General features: G+C 39.5%; 2 protein-coding genes across 2 annotated transcripts in view; both read left to right on the top strand.

The window, feature by feature from the left end:
* The window catches only part of LOC117481734 (E3 ubiquitin-protein ligase TRIM39-like), a 937572-nt gene that overhangs the window by 188524 nt on the left and 731050 nt on the right, over positions 1 to 17998 (top strand). The window lies entirely within an intron of this gene.
* LOC117481728 (striatin-like) overlaps positions 1 to 17998 on the top strand; it is a 53606-nt gene that overhangs the window by 18613 nt on the left and 16995 nt on the right. Inside the window, exons 2-7 of the mRNA XM_034129585.1 lie at positions 6261 to 6364; positions 8969 to 9042; positions 9777 to 9861; positions 13165 to 13335; positions 14103 to 14238; positions 16546 to 16708. Coding sequence (XP_033985476.1) covers positions 6261 to 6364; positions 8969 to 9042; positions 9777 to 9861; positions 13165 to 13335; positions 14103 to 14238; positions 16546 to 16708 — 733 coding nt within the window. The remainder of the gene's footprint in view (positions 1 to 6260; positions 6365 to 8968; positions 9043 to 9776; positions 9862 to 13164; positions 13336 to 14102; positions 14239 to 16545; positions 16709 to 17998) is intronic.

Below are 17998 nucleotides of genomic sequence, written 5' to 3'. Positions count from 1 at the left end.
TTATATATTTAAAAAAAGTTTTCAGACATAACGAACATTACACACACATAAAACAGTCAGTCTAGGTGGCAGATACAGTGTCAAATCAAATGAATAGGCATGTAAATAAACACAGGTCAGTATACAGATGATACATGGATAACAAAGTACAGAAATCTGAAAGAATATGACCTTGGGCTACTACACTTTATAATCTTATTTCTTTGCTAGTTGTAAAGCACTAATGCTGGTATATGTCGACACTTCTCAAACTTTGACATAATATGAATTGCTAACTTAAGAAGGCTGCAGAGCTGGTTGAACATTATCCCTCATATGATTCATTAACAATATATTTATAAATCAGATACTTGTAATTGTCCCTTGAACCCTATAGTCAGAAGGGATAGTGGCATGGTGTGATTTAAATACGTATTATTTTACTTTGTACACTTTTGCATTATAGCTTATAAAGAAAACGTAAAGATGTCACTGATAAGTTGTGTTACAGCGCTGAAGTGAGACATCCTATTCGACACCTTTTACTGTTCTGATAAAGTGCATTTGTTACGGTTTTTATACGCAAGCCTACATGTCATTATAATGCATTATAAAATCTTAAATGCACTCCGTTCACATCACATCTTCTGTTATTTTCATATAGTCCTGGTTGTTGAAAATAGAACATATTCAGTACCTCTGTGTTCAGAGCTGATAACACACTTTAGGAGGCTGGTAGTTGCAGTCGAACGCTGACTGTACATTCAGAGCTGTATTGTAGTTCAGAGCAGACGTGTTGTTGTTTCTGTCTGAGTGGTGTTTCCTGTATTGAGGCCAGCTGAGAGCCGACACAATGTAATCTTCCTGAGGCCTGTAATCCCTGTTGTCTTAAAGAAGACAAAGTAAAACTGTGTAGTCCGACACTTCCTGTGAGCCGACTGCCGCTCAGTGAAAAAGAGCTGAAGGCAGCAAACATGCTTATCAAGATCATGATCAACTTCTGTCGATTCGCCCCAGAGACTGGAAATCCACCACATTTTGTATTACATTAAGCGACGGGAAGTAAACCATTGAGGTCTAGGTCAATAAAAAATCCACATTTCATGTTTAACTTAACCTTAAAACAACTATACTTAATATTTGTGTGATAGCAATGTATAACTTGACCGAGCGATTCAGATTTATGGAGGTTTTAAGCTTATTTCATATCTCATGTCCACAACCTTACTTTTTTGATTCACTCTCACTGCTCTCATATCATCCTTTTCAGTACAACACATATAAAAAGTCACTTTATACTACCTGGAAAACAGCAAACAGCTCACTGAAACAGAAAAGATATTGAATTAAATGAGCCTTTAGCAGCTAACGAGAGAGATATTTCCCTCAGGAGGTGGAAGAGACCACAAACTGAGCTAAAAGAGAGAGAATATGGGACTTAATCTGCTTCCCAGTGGCTCACAGACAACACAACATTCAGTTAAAACGACACACTATTCTCACAAAGATATGAGGACTGTTGAGACCAGCTCACATGTTGAGTAATGTGCTATTTGACATCGAGTGTCCACAGCTTCATGCAAAATAACAACCACTACAAAGTGTAACTTGACATCTTGTTGAAACTCATCACAGATTTGTTTTACTTTCACTGTGTATCCTTATTAGGAGTTTCCAAATGTATTATTATTATCACTTTTTCTCTCAGTGCTGATTTTATGAATCAAAGCAGCTGTTTTCCATATCTGCTCCTTCTCTGATGTGGAGCACTGACTCGTTCTGAATAAGACGAAAAAGGCAGAAGGTAATTTTTAACAAGTGGGTTACCCAGTTAGTCCTGCATTTAGACCGAAGGCCCCTCTGAGGGGTCGCCCTCGCTGACAGAGAGTTCCTCTGCAAAAACGTAGTGGAAAACTCTTGTACCTGCTTCTAGAGAGGATTAGTTTGTGGCCCTAATCCTCATATGCTTCAAACCGTGATCTCAATATATATAATTTTTTTGAGCTGATAAAATAAACTGTTCAACTTTTATTGTTCACTCAATTCAATCTGCACGTTACCTACCTAAGAGTCTGGTGTACTTGCAAGTAGTAGACTTATATTCATTCATATGTATATGCATTTGTACATGTTGACTATACTTATGTTCACTACTTCACTTTCAAAAGTGCAGTCATACATGTATAGGGAAAGATACTCAGTGTTTGTACCCTAACTTTTTCAAATTTCTATTCACATTTTTCTAGATTTTAGTTTCATTTCATTCTTATTAAAATATGTTTCTCATGTTTTATAATTATTAAGCTTTTGTGTGACAGTGAATCTGTCTGGTATTCATTTTATATGCAAGATGCACATTGACTGACATAGACATCAATATTTAAATGTAACTACTTCACTTTCAAAAGTTTAGGGATAAAGGAAAAGATACTCAGTGTGTTTATTTAATCCTTATTTTTATTTTTTTATATTTATTTTACTCTTGCAAGGTTTCTACCCTTATTTTATTATTATTATGTTATTATTAATATTATTATTATTTTATTATTATTATTGTATTATTATTATTTAATTTTTTTTTATTAAAAAAAAAAAAACTCCTATAGTTATTATTGTGGTTTTATAAATTATATTTGATTATGAGATAACGCATAGTTTCCCACTGTGATGGTTTTTCATATATAAATAAATACAGAGAACATAAGGGCATTAGTTTACAGCAGAATGTGCTTTCCAACCTAGTTAACAAATTCACGCATTCACATGATTTTCAGCCTAACTGGAGTGGAAAGCAGAGTGAAAGAAACACACGACTAAACCACAGAAGAAGAGCAGTTTGAGGTGCTTTAAAGGTCCCCTATTATACTGTTTTTCATCAATATATAATAGGTCTCAGATATATCCAGAGCCTGTTTCAAAAGTGCTGATTCTCTGTCTGTTACTTTAGATGAAAATAAGGAGCCCCTCCCCACGCCCCTCTGAGAGAGATTTGGTTACAAAGAACACAATGTTGCTCTAGGAGGAGATTCAGGTGATAATGTGGGGGGGGGTTACCTTGGTTGCTGATTGGCTAATGGTTACACAAGCCAACACATCGTTATGACATCATAAAGTGGCCAAAATCTGATCAGCTCATTTTCAGACAGGTTTTTAAATAAATGGATCAGGACAAAAAGAGAGAGAATCTTACTTTCAGAGTCTCTTTACACAGAGGGGACACGTATATAAAAGACATGAAAAGGTGGATTTTGCATAATAGGTGACCTTTATTTAAAAAAAAAAGAAAAACGCTGGAACGTCTTATAATTGTAAAGAGTCGTGATGAGTGTGACCGATGCTATCAAAATGTTTTCTGCCTCCACATTCAGACGGGGACATTCAGTACTTCAGCATCCAAAACATGACATTCAGATATTTCATTTAAATCTATAATTATGAGATAAGACACCTCCGACGTGATGCAGATGCCTTCCTACACAAAAGCTCGTTAAACACCATCCATCCTCAGACGCCATGGCAACAGACGAGGGGCCATCGCAGGAGGTGGCAGACGCTGAAGGTGTTAAAAGTCTTTACATCTGTATCATGTTCAAATATAGGCTGCAAAGCATCTCCATGGATATAAACTCAGTGAACTTCATGTAAGGGATAATGTGCAGCGACGCGGTCATTATGGGGAAAAGAACACCTTCATGCCGATCTAGATCGGCATGAAGGTGTTCTTTTCCCCATAATGACCAAGTCGCTGCACATTATCCCGCTTATTACATGGCCACATTCTCAACAAAGTAATGATATGACTCCCAATATTAATTGAAATGCTTTTATGGATTTAGAAAATGATTTTATTGATTTAAAAAATAGTTGTATGTATTGATTTAAATTGACATGCATCCGCTAAGGAAAATAGTCCGTTGTTACCGTTTGAAAAACGTAGCAACGGCAGAAAGGCGGAGCTTTTTGATTACAGATTTGAAAACATCGTTGCTTGCTTTAAAAGTAGCACAATTCATTATGTCAAACCTTGGAAAGTATCTAGATATCCCTGCCCTAATGCCAAAGGAACTGCACACTGAATATGTTTTGCCGTTTGATGTCTATGTCTGGACCGCTGCGTAAAAAGGAGGGTTTCTGCCCGTTACTTCTCCGCTGTTTTCTTGTCGCTCTTGTCTTGTCAGTTAGAAAAATGCAGTTTGCTTTTCGGCCAAACTGTATACAGTTAAATCGAACGGACTTGTTTGTGCAGATGTGAGCGTCCTTAACAACGGTCAATAAGTCCTTGACAGCGGTCTGTCTGTTCCGGATTAACAACGTGTCACGTGTTCTGAATTGACCAATCAGAATCGAGTATTCAACTAAGCCATGTAATAAATTGTAATAGCGTCTTGCTTCCAGAGGACGTTCTGTAACACCGACAGAGATCATCAACCAATCAGAGGGAGGGAGTTTAATTGGATGGAGGTTAAAATAAAGTGAGATCTTTACTGATTGGAGACACAGAAATAATGTAATATCACAAAAGTTTAAACCTCTACAGGAAAGCTTCTCTTCAAGTTGTTTTTCTGAGAGACTTTTTCCCAACAGAGTGGAAAGGGAAAATAGGGCCTCTTTAATATCTGTTATTTGACTGCATGGGGATCCCTGTTAGCTGCAGCCAAAGTATAAAGTCACCAATATCAATATATAAATCCACCCGTACCTTTGCTGCTGTAACGCCTTAAATGTCCTCGCTGCGGGACGAGAAAGGATTTCTGATTCTGAAAAACTTTTTATAGCATCTTTTTATTTTAAGTGGAAGACTCAGGTGACAAAACATAAACACAAACACTCGTGTACGCAGCGTTTCTCCTGCCAGCTGCTACCGTTTGTTTTGAACTCTCATACTAAATATAACATCTGCCCTGATTCTCATACCGTCAGTAAACACAAACAACTGTCACTGAGAGGAAGAGGAGGAGGAGGCAGTGACGCAGATAACCTCTGGGGGGGGGGTCCTTCATCCTGCATCCTGCTGCCTAACAGCTGACTCCATCCTGCACAAACAGCAGAGTCATGGTAAAGGACACATGCTGTAGTGCTAAACGGACATTTCATTGTTTAAGACCACACAACATGTAGCTACTCCACATAGAGATGGGCAATATGATGTGTTGTTAATTCAATGTAGAAATCTATATTATATATATTTTTCCAAAGTGTTTTTAGGTCGTTTATGAGCTGGATCTATAGACAGTTGTGTTGCTTATTATTATGAATCAATCAATCAAACTTTATTAATACAGTACAGACCCTTAGACACAAAAGGTAACCCAAAGTGCTTCACAAACCAAAAACAAATAATACAATAAATACCTTCCCACATAACTTTGTAACTGATAAAACAAACACTTAAAATCAATAGAAGTAAAAAAAAATACAAATAAACACAGGACCGGATAAAACAAAAAAAGTAAAATAAATTATTTCACTTAAAGGTGGGGTAGGTAATTTTGGAGAAACCGGCTCGAGATCGCTAGAATTTGAAAATACACGTCTGCCACTTCCTTACAGAGCCCCTCCTCCAACACACACGAACGCGCACATGACCAATGAGGGCACGAGATAAGTTTGTGCACAGATGGAAGGCTGACAGGCAGGTAGGCCATCCAGTTATTTTAGCCGGGCCGGCTCAGATGATTGGTCGTGCTTTTTACAGTACTACGGCTTCCTCAGATGATATTTTTTTATGGATTTTTTGTCAAAGCACTTCAGATATTCATTGCTATCGGGATGTTAAGAGCATTCCATGGAATATAACAAAAACTGTATCTCGAGCCGGTTTCTCAAACTTACCTACCCCACCTTTAAAGCTGTTAAAAGGCAAAAATACCCTCTCACATTATTTTATAACCCTAACTCTAAGATTTTTTTGGACAACCAGTGCCTTTTATGAAGCCCCAGTATGGGTCGTCAGAGCTCTACCCACTGATCTGTACGTCGGTCACATGGTGGTCTGTTCCCACGGTGGTCTGTTCCCACGGTGGTCTGTTCCCACGCTGCTCTCTGAGTCGCTGCCTGGCGTCCGCCTCGCGTCTGAGAGGCGACTTTAAGACGGATCAGACGCAGAGACGTGTCACAAGTTACCTTTTACCCCCTGTCACATTTCCCAGGAGGCTTTGGGACATTTTCTACTTGTAATACTTGTGTCATTTTGTAAAGCACTTTGAGATGCATGTGTTGTATGAAAAGTGCTATATAAATAAAGCTTTATTATTATTAAGTGTTTTCTGTGTGTCTTCCAGGCGCAGATCGCCTTCCTGCAGGGCGAGCGGAGAGGCCAGGAGAACCTGAAGAAAGACCTGGTGAGACGGATCAAGATGCTGGAGTACGCCCTCAAACAGGAGAGGTGAGGACGCACACGTGCAGAAATAAAACGTACATTTGATGAAATTAATCTGGTTTTTTTCCTGCAGAATTCAGAAAAGATTCAGATGTTTTTATTCTAAAAAGGAATGTGCTTTGGTGTATATTGGTTGATACATAAACACAGAAAGAGAAATAAAACATGTGAAATACAGTAGGAGCACATTTTGAAATATTCTAACGACATTTGTAAAAAAAACGATATTTAATTTAAATAGATTTAAAAGAAATTCAATAAAATGCTATTTGTCTTGGTGTATAATCGTACAAAACACAGTAAGAGAATAAAACGTTTTAAAGAGCAAATATTTAATATTATAAAAACTATTGTAAAAACTATTATAAAATAAAAACAGAACATTTGTTATATACAAATAAAATAAAAAAAGGAAATGCATGGTATTTGCTTTGGTTTTGAATAGCGCATTACACACGGTAATGAAAATACAAATTTAAAGGGGACCTATCATTCAAAATGCACTTTGTGATGTCTTTTATACATAAATATGTGTCCCCGGTGCGTCAGGGAACTCACGCAGCGTCAGAAAATAAAACCCTCTCTCTTTTCCTCCGTACCCAAATCTTTTAAAAACGGGGGTACAACGAGCGGATACAGATTTGCCGCCGATATGACGTCAAATCGGCAGCGGACCCACAGAGAGTTGCTATAAGAAATAATGCCTGACGTGTTTTGGACGTAATCTCGTCTTTGTTTACATTAGCAAGCCTCGCTAGCACTCAGAGCTAACCTGTACTGGAGAGCACATGTGTTTAAAAAGCAGGAAATAAAAAAAGAACTCACCTTGTGATAAACCCGCAAGAGAAAAAGCATTTGAGCTCCATACTGTTTCAGAAATAATCCTTGATGTGGTTTAGAACAGGACGGCGTTTTATCACAGCAGAATTTAACTTTATCTCCGGTAGAATTCTGATCAGGCATTAGCTCCGCCTACTCTATTTTTTTTTTTTCAAGCTAAGGACCCAAAATCCGTGTTCAGGGCTTCAAAAGAGGGGTTTGAGCAGTATGAGGCATGGCTACAATGGGTGAACTGTTTGGGATTTGAAGCAAAAAACTTCACAGACATGTTTTGTATAGGTATGGCCCTACAATATATTTTTCCAATATAGCATGACAGGTCCACTTTAAAATAAGAGACCATTTAGAACAATAAGACAAATGACTCTCAAATATGTGCAGTCAATCTGAGTTTAAAAGTGACTGATTGACCGTTTGAAATTGATCCGTCCCCTCACAGAGCAGCTTATCCTCTTGAGTTATTAGTAATACATCACATAATCTGGCGACAGGGTTCACAGTTCAGTCGTCTGAGTGTTTGATTTGCAGCCCTGCATGTTTACTGAGGCGTGAGGAAGAGGTCATGACCGGACACCTCGACTCTGTTTAGCGTTAGCTGCTCTTTAAAGGACCATTTTAGTGTTTGTCGCAGCTTCCTTCCTTTGCTTTCTACCCAAGCCACTTAAACACACATTTCTAACACGTTTTCCTGAGATAAGATTTGTTTTACACACATTTGGATGGAAGATGGATGGACATTTGGATGACTTGCTTGGCCTCCGGTGGTGTGTTGATATTGTGCTATGCATTTACTCAAAATAAAATAATAAACTTTTCACACAGTCATCAAGGAAAACAGGCCTTTACAATAGTCAAAACATAAGAGGCAAAACAACTTTGTCTGTCTCTGTCTGTGTGTCTGTCTGCCTGCCTGTCTGTCTGTCTGTCTGTCTGTCTGCCTGTCTCTCTGTCTGTCTCTCTGTCTGTCTGTCTTCTGTCTGTCTGTCTGTCTGTCTGTCTGTCTGTCTGTCTGTCTGTCTGTCTGTCTGTCTGTCTGCCTGTCTCTCTGTCTGTCTCTCTGCCTGTCTGTCTCTCTGTCTGTCCGTCTTTCTTTCTTTCTTTCTTTCTTTCTTTCTTTCTACAGGCTTCTGTAACTTTAATTTAACAGTAATACCATCTTTTAAAGTGTATTTATTTTTTATTACCTGATGGTTTGATTTCATTTATGCTCTAAATCCACTATAAAACAATACAGTGTTTCATCATTATAATTTAAGAAAGAATAGACACACAATTTTGCTATTTTAGTTATTTATCCTATATTTATGTAGATTATTTTTAGTAATTGTTTTATATATTGCAGATTATAAATCCTTATGATTTAGGATTACTGTAATTAAGATTGGTTTTATCTTAAACCATGTGTCTTATCTGTGATGCAATACAAAAGTGGTTCTTTACTAAACGTAAGATCAATTAATTCCAGTATTTTGAATGCCACTTTGAGAACATGTTTTGATTAAAAGTGCATCAATACTATGAATCACAATTATCCTGACCAGGCATATTGGGACATGATATTTTTATAACGTCCCAAAGCTGACTTTACTTCGATGTATTCGCCCTCTAATGTGTGTTCAAAGTCTCAAATTCACGGTCATAGTGAACTGAAATAAATTCATACTAGATTTCTTTGAATATATAAAATCTTTATGGTCTTTTATTGACAATTGATCCAAAAATAAGTCTCACAAAGCCAGTTCATTGTTATAATGAATGTGTCACCCTCAGGGCAAAGTACCATAAGCTGAAGTACGGGACGGAGCTGAACCAGGGAGAAATCATACCTCCGAGCTATGACTCAGGTGAGACAAACCTCTCTCTCTGTTATTGAAATTCTGCTTAAATTGTAATAAAAATATGCAGCCCTCGGATTGAAGCAGTTGTGGTCAGACCCGCCTGTTAATATGACCTTTCAGATTAGGAAACACATACATTCCTGTCATGATTTGTCAGAGAAACATGACATGTGAACAAACAATGGCATCCTAAGTGTGAACTTGTCTCTGTTTTGGCAGCACGCAATCACCCCTTCAGCTCCTACATGCTTATCGTTGTAAGAATGATAGATTGTCCGTGCTCCTATTGGTAAACGTCCACGATAAAGTCATCCAAATATGCCTGTTGAAAGAAGCAACATGGGGTGTTTCAGATCAGTCTTGGCCTCATTACCTGGTTATGTGGGGTTCAAGTTCTGTCCAGACCATACATCTACTCACTAAAAAAAGGGATGTACTCATAAGAATTGTTTGCTAATGCCTTAAAACAGCGCTAAGGCCAGAGATCAGCGTCTCTTCTCTCCTCACATGAGTTTTGTGTTGATTGAAACAACTTTTCGGATCAGGACGCCTCTTGGACGCCTCCATGTGGATGTTTTCTGAGCACTAACGGGGAGAGAAAGCCTGAGAGCAGACACACACTCTGGGGGATTATTCCTCCCAGCTGGGATGGTCAGGATCCCCCAGGAGGAGCTGCAGGATTTTGACGTGTGAATGAAGGAATGTAAACATGTTGCTAATTTGTTTTGTCCCACACACAGATGAGGGGAACGACAGTGAGGCTCCCAGTCCTCCAAACAGCAGCCATCAGCTCAGCTGGAAACAAGGACGCCAGCTGCTCAGACAGTGAGTTCACACACACACACACACACACACACACACACACACAAACATACACGAACACACACTCATTTAGACTTTCACAGTGTCATGGAACAGCTGAGTGTGTGTGTGTGGGTGTGTCTCAGGACAGAAAGCTGAGTCAATCTTCTTAATGGAGATTAACACTTTTAATGGGAATCAAACACTAATCCACTGGGACCAGAGCTGACAGTGGTGTGTGTGTGTGTGTGTGTGTGTGTGTGTGTGTGTGGTGTGTGTGTGTGTGTGTGTGTGTGTGTGTGTGTGTGTGTGTGTGTGTGTGTGTGTGTGTGTGTGTGTGTGTGTGTGTGTGTGTGTGTGTGTGTGTGTGTGTGTGTGTGTGTGTGTGTGTGTGTGTGTGTGTGTGTGTGTGTGTGTGTGTGTGTGTGTGTGTGTGTGTGTGTGTGTGTGTGTGTGTGTGTGTGTGTGTGTGTGTGTGTGTGTGTGTGTGTGTGTGTGGTGTGTGTGTGTGTGTGTGTGTGTGTGTGTGTGTGTGTGTGTGTGTGTGTGTGTGTGTGTGTGTGTGTGTGTGTGTGTGTGTGTGTGTGTGTGTGTGTGTGTGTGTGTGTGTGTGTGTGTGTGTGTGTGTGTGTGTCTACAGCTTTGAATGGTTTAGGCCCAAAATACATGTCTGACCTCCTGCTAAATTATGAACCATCCAGATCTCTCAGGTCTTCAGGGACTGGTCAGCTTTCTGTCCCCAGAGTCAGAACTAAACATGGAGAAGCAGCGTTCAGTTATTATGCTCCGAATATCTGGAACAAACTCCCAGAAACCTGCAGGTCCGCTGCAACTCTTACTACTTTTAAATCCAGGCTGAAGACTTTTCTTTTTGCCGCTGCTTTTAATTGAACTATTCACATCTTAAACTGCACTGTAACTTTTATCTTTTATCCATGTATTTTTTCTTTTAATGTTTATTTTATTATCTTTCCTTTTTAATGACTGATTTTAAATGCCATTTTTAAAATGTCTTCCATTTTTGTAAAGCACTTTGAATTGCCTTGTGTTGAAAGGTGCTATATAAATAAACTTGCCTTGCCTTGCCTTGCCTTGCCGTGTGTGTGTGTGTGTGTGTGTGTGTGTGTGTGTGTGTGTGTGTGTGTGTGTGTGTGTGTGTGTGTGTGTGTGTGTGTGTGTGTGTGTGTGTGTGTGTGTGTGTGTGTGTGTGTGTGTGTGTGTGTGTGTGTGTGTGTGTGTGTGTGTGTGTGTGTGTGTGTGTGTGTGTGTGTGTGTGTGTGTGTGTGTGTGTGTGTGTGTGTGTGTGTGTGTGTGTGTGTGTGTGTGTGTGTGTGTGTGTGTGTGTGTGTGTGTGTGTGTGTGTGTGTGTGTGTGTGTGTGTGTGTGTGTGTGTGTGTGTGTGTGTGTGTGTGTGTGTGTGTGTGTCAGTGAATGGAGGATTGTGTGAGGCCTCCTGCGATCGGAGAGGCTGGTACAGAGAGACCCCCCCTCTCTCTCTCTCTCTCTCTGTGAACAAACACACTACATGTTATTCAGAATTAAACCTCCGTCCTCTGAGGATAAAACCTCTCCCTTAAACGCTGCTCTCAGGTCAGCCAGGTCGTCCTCTAGGTGTCCCGGGGTGAAGGTACAGTACACAGATTAGGTTCCTTTGAGCGAGTAGCTTCTTTTGGACCTTTGCTTGATTCTGATTGGATAATGCAAGTTAAAGGGTAATCTGTACTTCTTTGCAAGTATTTTCAGTATTAACAGTATATCACATTTGTGGATTGCATTATTTGTAACCATGCCTTCCTACTTGCATCTGCACATAGACGTGTTACTGTATCTTATTTCTTACTTTTTACATTTTATTTAGACTGTTGTTTTTATTCTTATCCCTGTGTGACCGTATCTATACTCTGCTGTGTTTTCACTTTTATTCCTCTGTTGCTGTTCTGACACCTTACATCCAAATCAGACCAAACTTATGTTGTATTTGTCTAAACATCGAATAAAGTGCTAAATAATTATAAAATTAAAGAAATGGTACAGGTCAATGAAATCAGCCACTCAGTTATTGATAGTTGTGCAAAAGAAAACTAGACTTTTCTCGCCAAATATTCCGTATTTTCTCCATTTTTGTTCTCGTTTTGCATCTTGTTAAACCCTGACTGAGCTGCAGCTTTGCACAGAGGACACACAGTGTGCTCGAGTTCCTAAACGTGGTAGCACGGCCCTTTAAAGACGCTGCTCCATTGATGATTGTTGTGTTGTGAGGCTCAGCGGGTACAGCACGGCACCAGCGCTGCAGGAAGAGACTGAGAAACTGAATGGAGAGGGCGGATGGGGAGGCAGACGTTTATAAAAGTCTCTGGAGAAGTCGGAGAAGGTCAATGGGTTTTCACAGGTCCGAGTACTGGGCCGTTTGATCACAGGATGATTAACCCTCGATTGTTTCCTCTCCCGATTCTCCTCTGACATTTCTCTTGTCTCCGTCTTGTGTCTCTCTGGAGGAGTCAGAGAAGGTCAATGGGTTTTTACAGGTCCCTCAATTGTTTCCCCCCTGCCCCCACTGGACTTTAACAACACACACACACACACACACACACACACACACACACACACACACACACACACACACACTCGTAGTATGTAAAGCGCTTTGAGGGGTCGTAAAGACTGGATAAAGCGCTATATAAGTACAGTCCATTTACTCAAATCCAGCTCCAGACACTTTCTTTTACGCTGCTACGGACAGTCTTGCACTAATGTACATTCTCAAAGATATTGAAGTGACTGTTATTTTGTATATATTGATTGTTGTGCTTTTATTTAGGTCTTAATGTGTGCATATGTATAAATGTGTCTTTTGATTGTGTATATATAGGTATACACATATTTGCATACATATTTTTGTATAAGCTTAACACCAAAAGTTAGGAAATTTGTGTTTGGTAGAGGATTTCTTTGTTGTAACAATGGTTGTTGGCAATACACCTTATACCGTTGGAAAGCCTGTTTTCTTACCTTTCCAATGGTGCCACACTTGTGAGGAACAAGCATTTGTGGGATGAGCAGCAGAGCTGAGTATGTGGGGTGCGCCCATGAAAAATGTGACAAATCTCATCTGCCAAAGAAATAATCTACCAAACACAAATGTCCTTACTTTTTGTGTTAAGTTTATATTTGTTTTTGTATTCGGGATTGTGGAAGACAGTATTTTACGATCTCTCTGTTTGTAAACACAAACTGAAAGATTGACAATAAAGTTGACTTTGACTTTGACTTTTCACATGAACTCCTGGTTCTCCTCTGACCTTTCTCTTGTCTCCGTCTCCCCCTCAGATACCTGCAGGAGGTCGGCTACACGGACACCATCCTGGATGTGAAGTCTCAGAGAGTGAGATCGCTGCTCGGTCTGACCGGAGACTCAGGAGACAACCCTTCAGAGAACAAAGCCGAACACATGGTCAACGGCACCGAGCCGTCCTCCATGAAGGACAGCGGCATGGTCAGGTAGGAGAGGAAACTGTTTATGTTACCCTCCAAAAAATCCCAGTTTGTATTACCATACGATACGACAATACATTAAAGGTCGCCTATTATGCAAAATCCACTTCTTCATGTCTCTTCTACATCAACATGTGTCCCCTCTTCTTCATGTCTCTTCTACATCAACATGTGTCCCCTCTTCTTCATGTCTCTTCTACATCAACATGTGTCCCCTCTTCTTCATGTCTCTTCTACATCAACATGTGTCCCCTCTTCTTCATGTCTCTTCTACATCAACATGTGTCCGCTCTTCTTCATGTCTCTTCTACATCAACATGTGTCCGCTCTGTGGAAAGAGACTCTGAAAGAGGGGATTATGGGATGCTGCAATGATCTGTTTGGTGTTTCAGCCAATCAGAGACATGTTTAGTATATATCTGAGACCTATAATATATTGATGAAAAACAGTATAATAGGGGACCTTTAATACTGTTTCAGATCAAGTCTGAAATGTAACTTGCATCACAGCAGCTCCATGTGTAACATCAACATAGACAAATATCACAACAACAAACATTTAACATAACATCAAAATCAGTGAGAGAAAAGCTGCTCAAAGAGCCTTCAGCGTGCATTTGATCCGGATTCAGCTCAGTATTTACTGAGAGGATTGACTGGAGCACAAAGGATGCTTCAGTCTGACTTTATTGTGTCTCCGATTAGATGGTAGCAATTGTCTTGTTTTATTACCAGACTAACCTCCTCTCTTTACTCTCTCTCTCTTCTTCCAGTAAACCTGACATGTCGGACTCGGCCACGGTGTTGGAGGCCTTTAAATTCATCGAGAGCGCTGCAGCAGAATTCAGCGACGATGATGATGAGGAAGACAGCGAAGGGAGGGACAAGACCATCTTAAACATGGCCACAGTAAGACATTTACACACTTCTGTCAAATGTATTCTGTTACCTTTCAGCAAATCACAGCTCTTGGTAAAGTTGTGGAGGAGGTATTCAGATCCCTAACCGTCCACTACAGGTGAAAGGCCTGCATTTAAAACCTTACTTTAGTCAAATCATGTGAGTATTATCAGGGGAATGTACTTCAAGTAAGTTCAAGTACTCACTGTGCAGTTAAATGTTCCCTGTCAGTGTTTTACTGTTATACAGAATATGATGATTTGGGATTCATATTGGCATCGATGTGTATGTACGTTGAGATTATTTGAACTCCTATAAGATAAGATAAGAGTTACTTTATTGATCCCAAATTGGGGAATGTTTGCATTGCAGCAGCTTCAAACACAACACAACAAAACAAGGCATTGCACATAAGTAGATATTGAAGAGTAGAAATAAACAATACTAGAATTTAAACATCTCAAAATAGAATGAAAGCAGCATTAAAAAGTAGAAAATATACAGTAGACCGTATATATACTGTTGGGTAGTTTAAATTACAGCAATGCGTAACATTCTGTAAAATCATTATGTGTGTGCAGCCTCACCACCCAGTGGGAAAACATGTCAAAAGTCTAAAAAAAGTATTGAGTTTCTCAGAATAAAGTTTTCAACTTTGTGACGATGCATTTTCAAGTATATCCAAAAAGCTTTAAAAGAGTTGATTTACCCTGAGAAGGTCATTCTCTCAACACATAAGGAACACCTTATTCTTCAGTTTATCACAAAAATCAACACATCTGGAGATAAAGGATCTTCACTGTACAGGAAGGGGATGAAAAGCTGTCAGACGTCTGTAGTGGAGTTAACCGTAGTATGAGGTTGAAGGAAATGGGAATACAGATACCTAAAATGTGTACTTAAAGTGGACCTATCATGCTATATTTGAATAATATAGTGTAGGACCATACCTATATAAGGCATATTTATAATTTTTTTTTTTTCAAAATACCAAACAGATCATGCATTTTAGCCATGCCTCATTTTGCTCAATTTGAAAATGTTTAGATCTGTTTTGCAAGGGCTGATTCTGTGAGAACAGCACCACCTACAGGCCTGGCATATGTACTACATCGTCTCCAGGGCTTTCGAACGGCAATGTCCGTGGCTGTCTCCTCCTGATTGGTGGAGTTGGCCCAATAGCCGTAGCGCCACCGTCCTGACGTCAGGACAGTGTTCAAATCTGGATCAGTTTGTATCAGATCCGTTGCAGCCCCTTTTTTAGAGATTTGGGTATGGAGGAAAATAGAGAGGGTTGTGTTTTCTGACACTTGGTGAGTTCCCTGGAACACCGGGGACACATATTCATGTATAAAAGACGTGCATTTTGCATGACAGGTCCCCTTTAAATGCAGTACTTAATGCATTGTCTTTGTCACAGGCAGAGGTGGGAAGTAGTGGAGTACAAATACTTCATTAATGTACTTAAGTACATTTTTCTGGTATCAGTACTTTTCTCCACTACTTATTTTTCTGACGACTTTTTACTTTGGCTTCTTACATTTTGAACATAAATACCTGTACTTTCTACTTCTTACATGTTGAACACAAATACCTGTACTTTCTACTTCTTACATTTTGAACACAAATACCTGTACTTTCTACTTCTTACATTTTCCAAACAGGCTGGTTCCTTTAGTTTGAATGTGTGTTTGGTGGCGTGATCATTATTATTTAGAGTCATTGCGTGCCTATTGATTTGAACACGATCCGTGTATCCATCATTTCCTGGTCTTCTCTAAAGAAGAGGGACCAATGAAAACGTTGTCATGTTGCCGTTGTTCAGCATGGAAACATTCATTAGCTAACAATGACATTATTGTTCTATTAATATAAAGGGAGGTCAGGTACTCTTTAAAACAGCTGCTAGTTATGGGTACTTTTTACTTCAGTACATTTCAAAGCCCTCTTTACTTTGACTTGAGTAAAGAAGTTTAGTCAGTACTTCTACTTTTACCAGAGTATTTTTAAACACAATTATCTGTACTTCTACTTGAGTAAATGATGTGTGTACTTTTATCATCTCTGGTCTCAGGTATGATTATGGTATATGTGAGCATACATGTATTTTACTAACAAGATACAGAGGATTTAAGGCTTCATCATTCCACCTTAGTGAAAATATTCAAACTATCTCTGGCTCCTCAAGACATTCCTGAAACTGCTTCAAGCTGCAGAAAGGAGACGGTGGTGACCTGCGGTTTCATTTCCTGTTGGGATGTTGTCAGCAGAAAGAGACATATTTTGAGTCTTCCTCATCTGTGTAACTCCTAACAGATGGTGAGGAAGAAGCATTCGTCTACGCCTTCCTCCACGACCTCTGACCTCAGCGACGACCCCGACACGGAGGAGGCTCTGAAGGGCTTCGATTTCTTGGCGAGTCCCGACGAGTTGGACGGATCGACTGAGTCCAGGAGCGGAGAGGACAGTGGAGAGTGGGGTGAGACTTAAAATCAAACTGTAAAAAGCATATTCAACCAATAGCAATGTAGAGAAATGTGGGTGTGTAAATTCCTTTAAACCAGGGGTGTGCAAACTATTTTGAATCGGCCAACACTCAGCAAATAACAAAAGTATAATGACTTAAGTATAATAAACTTCTGCTTGTCTTATATTGTACTTCTTAAATATATATATTACACAGTATTCATGTGTTAATAGGCCCAATTTTCAAATAAATTCAGTCTCAGAGCTGTGAGCTGTTTTTGTCTTACAGCAATTTCAAGTATCAAGAGTAATTTACCTACTTTGGATTGACTTTTCCAACTTATAACTGAGCTTATGAAGCAGTAAACCTCTAGTGAGCGGCCCAGCCCTTCGTATATTTTTCTGTATGTGGCCCTCAAAGTTTGGACACCCCTGCTTTAAACTGTACGTCTGCAGGTTTCAGTTTACGTCAAGAAGACATTTGAACATGGGAAGAGCCACCATGATTATCTGAATTTCACTCTTTTTTTGTATTAATTTATTAATGTTTTATTTTCCAGAGTGACTTACTACTTCAATGTACCAATAAAAAAGAATAAATTGAGTGTTTACATCTGATTGAAAAACAGGAAAAAGCACCCGTATAAACTACTGTAGGGATGGGAACGATGAATCGAATATTGGAAATTATTCAGGTATTCGAATATGAGTTATGAATATTTTTATTGTAATTTTATTTTATTTGTATTTATTTTTTGGGAGGGGTGCCTAAGTTGATTACATATTATCAAATGGAATAATTCAATGTATACGACAGTGCCATAGCTAAGTGTGTTAGGTCTAAAGGTGTGTTTTGCTCCGCTCACCGGTCCCTCACAGCGGGCAGAGCTGCAGGTGCTGATCTCTCTCTCTCACTTCCAGTTATACTTCACTCGCGTTTCTGTCCAAATCCATCAGATCTAGTTCTAGCTAATGACATGGCCCTAAAGCCCCTCCCTACACGCAGCTCACGCAGACTCAAACCTCATCTTATGCCCACATTCCAGCTGAGAGGGTCTTCTCTACAGCTGGCCTGATTGTGAATCGTCTCCGCACCCGCCTCTCCCCTGAGTAGACATGCTCATATTCTTAAACAAGAATGAGTATTGAATAGCTGCATTCTGTGCAGAGGCCCTGTTACAGCTTGTTGATCTCTGTTGTGATAGGGTTACGTTACCCTAACCCGTTATGTTGTTCGTGTATGATCCCTCTTTCATTTAAAAACCAAGTTATGTTTTAAGCATGAAAGCTGTAGGCCTATAGC

Source organism: Trematomus bernacchii, unplaced genomic scaffold (genome assembly GCF_902827165.1).
Source record: "Trematomus bernacchii unplaced genomic scaffold, fTreBer1.1, whole genome shotgun sequence".
In the NCBI taxonomy this organism is placed as follows: Eukaryota; Metazoa; Chordata; class Actinopteri; order Perciformes; family Nototheniidae; genus Trematomus; species Trematomus bernacchii.
The sequence above is the reverse complement of the archived record's forward strand: the minus strand, read 5'-3'. Positions and strand labels throughout refer to the sequence as shown.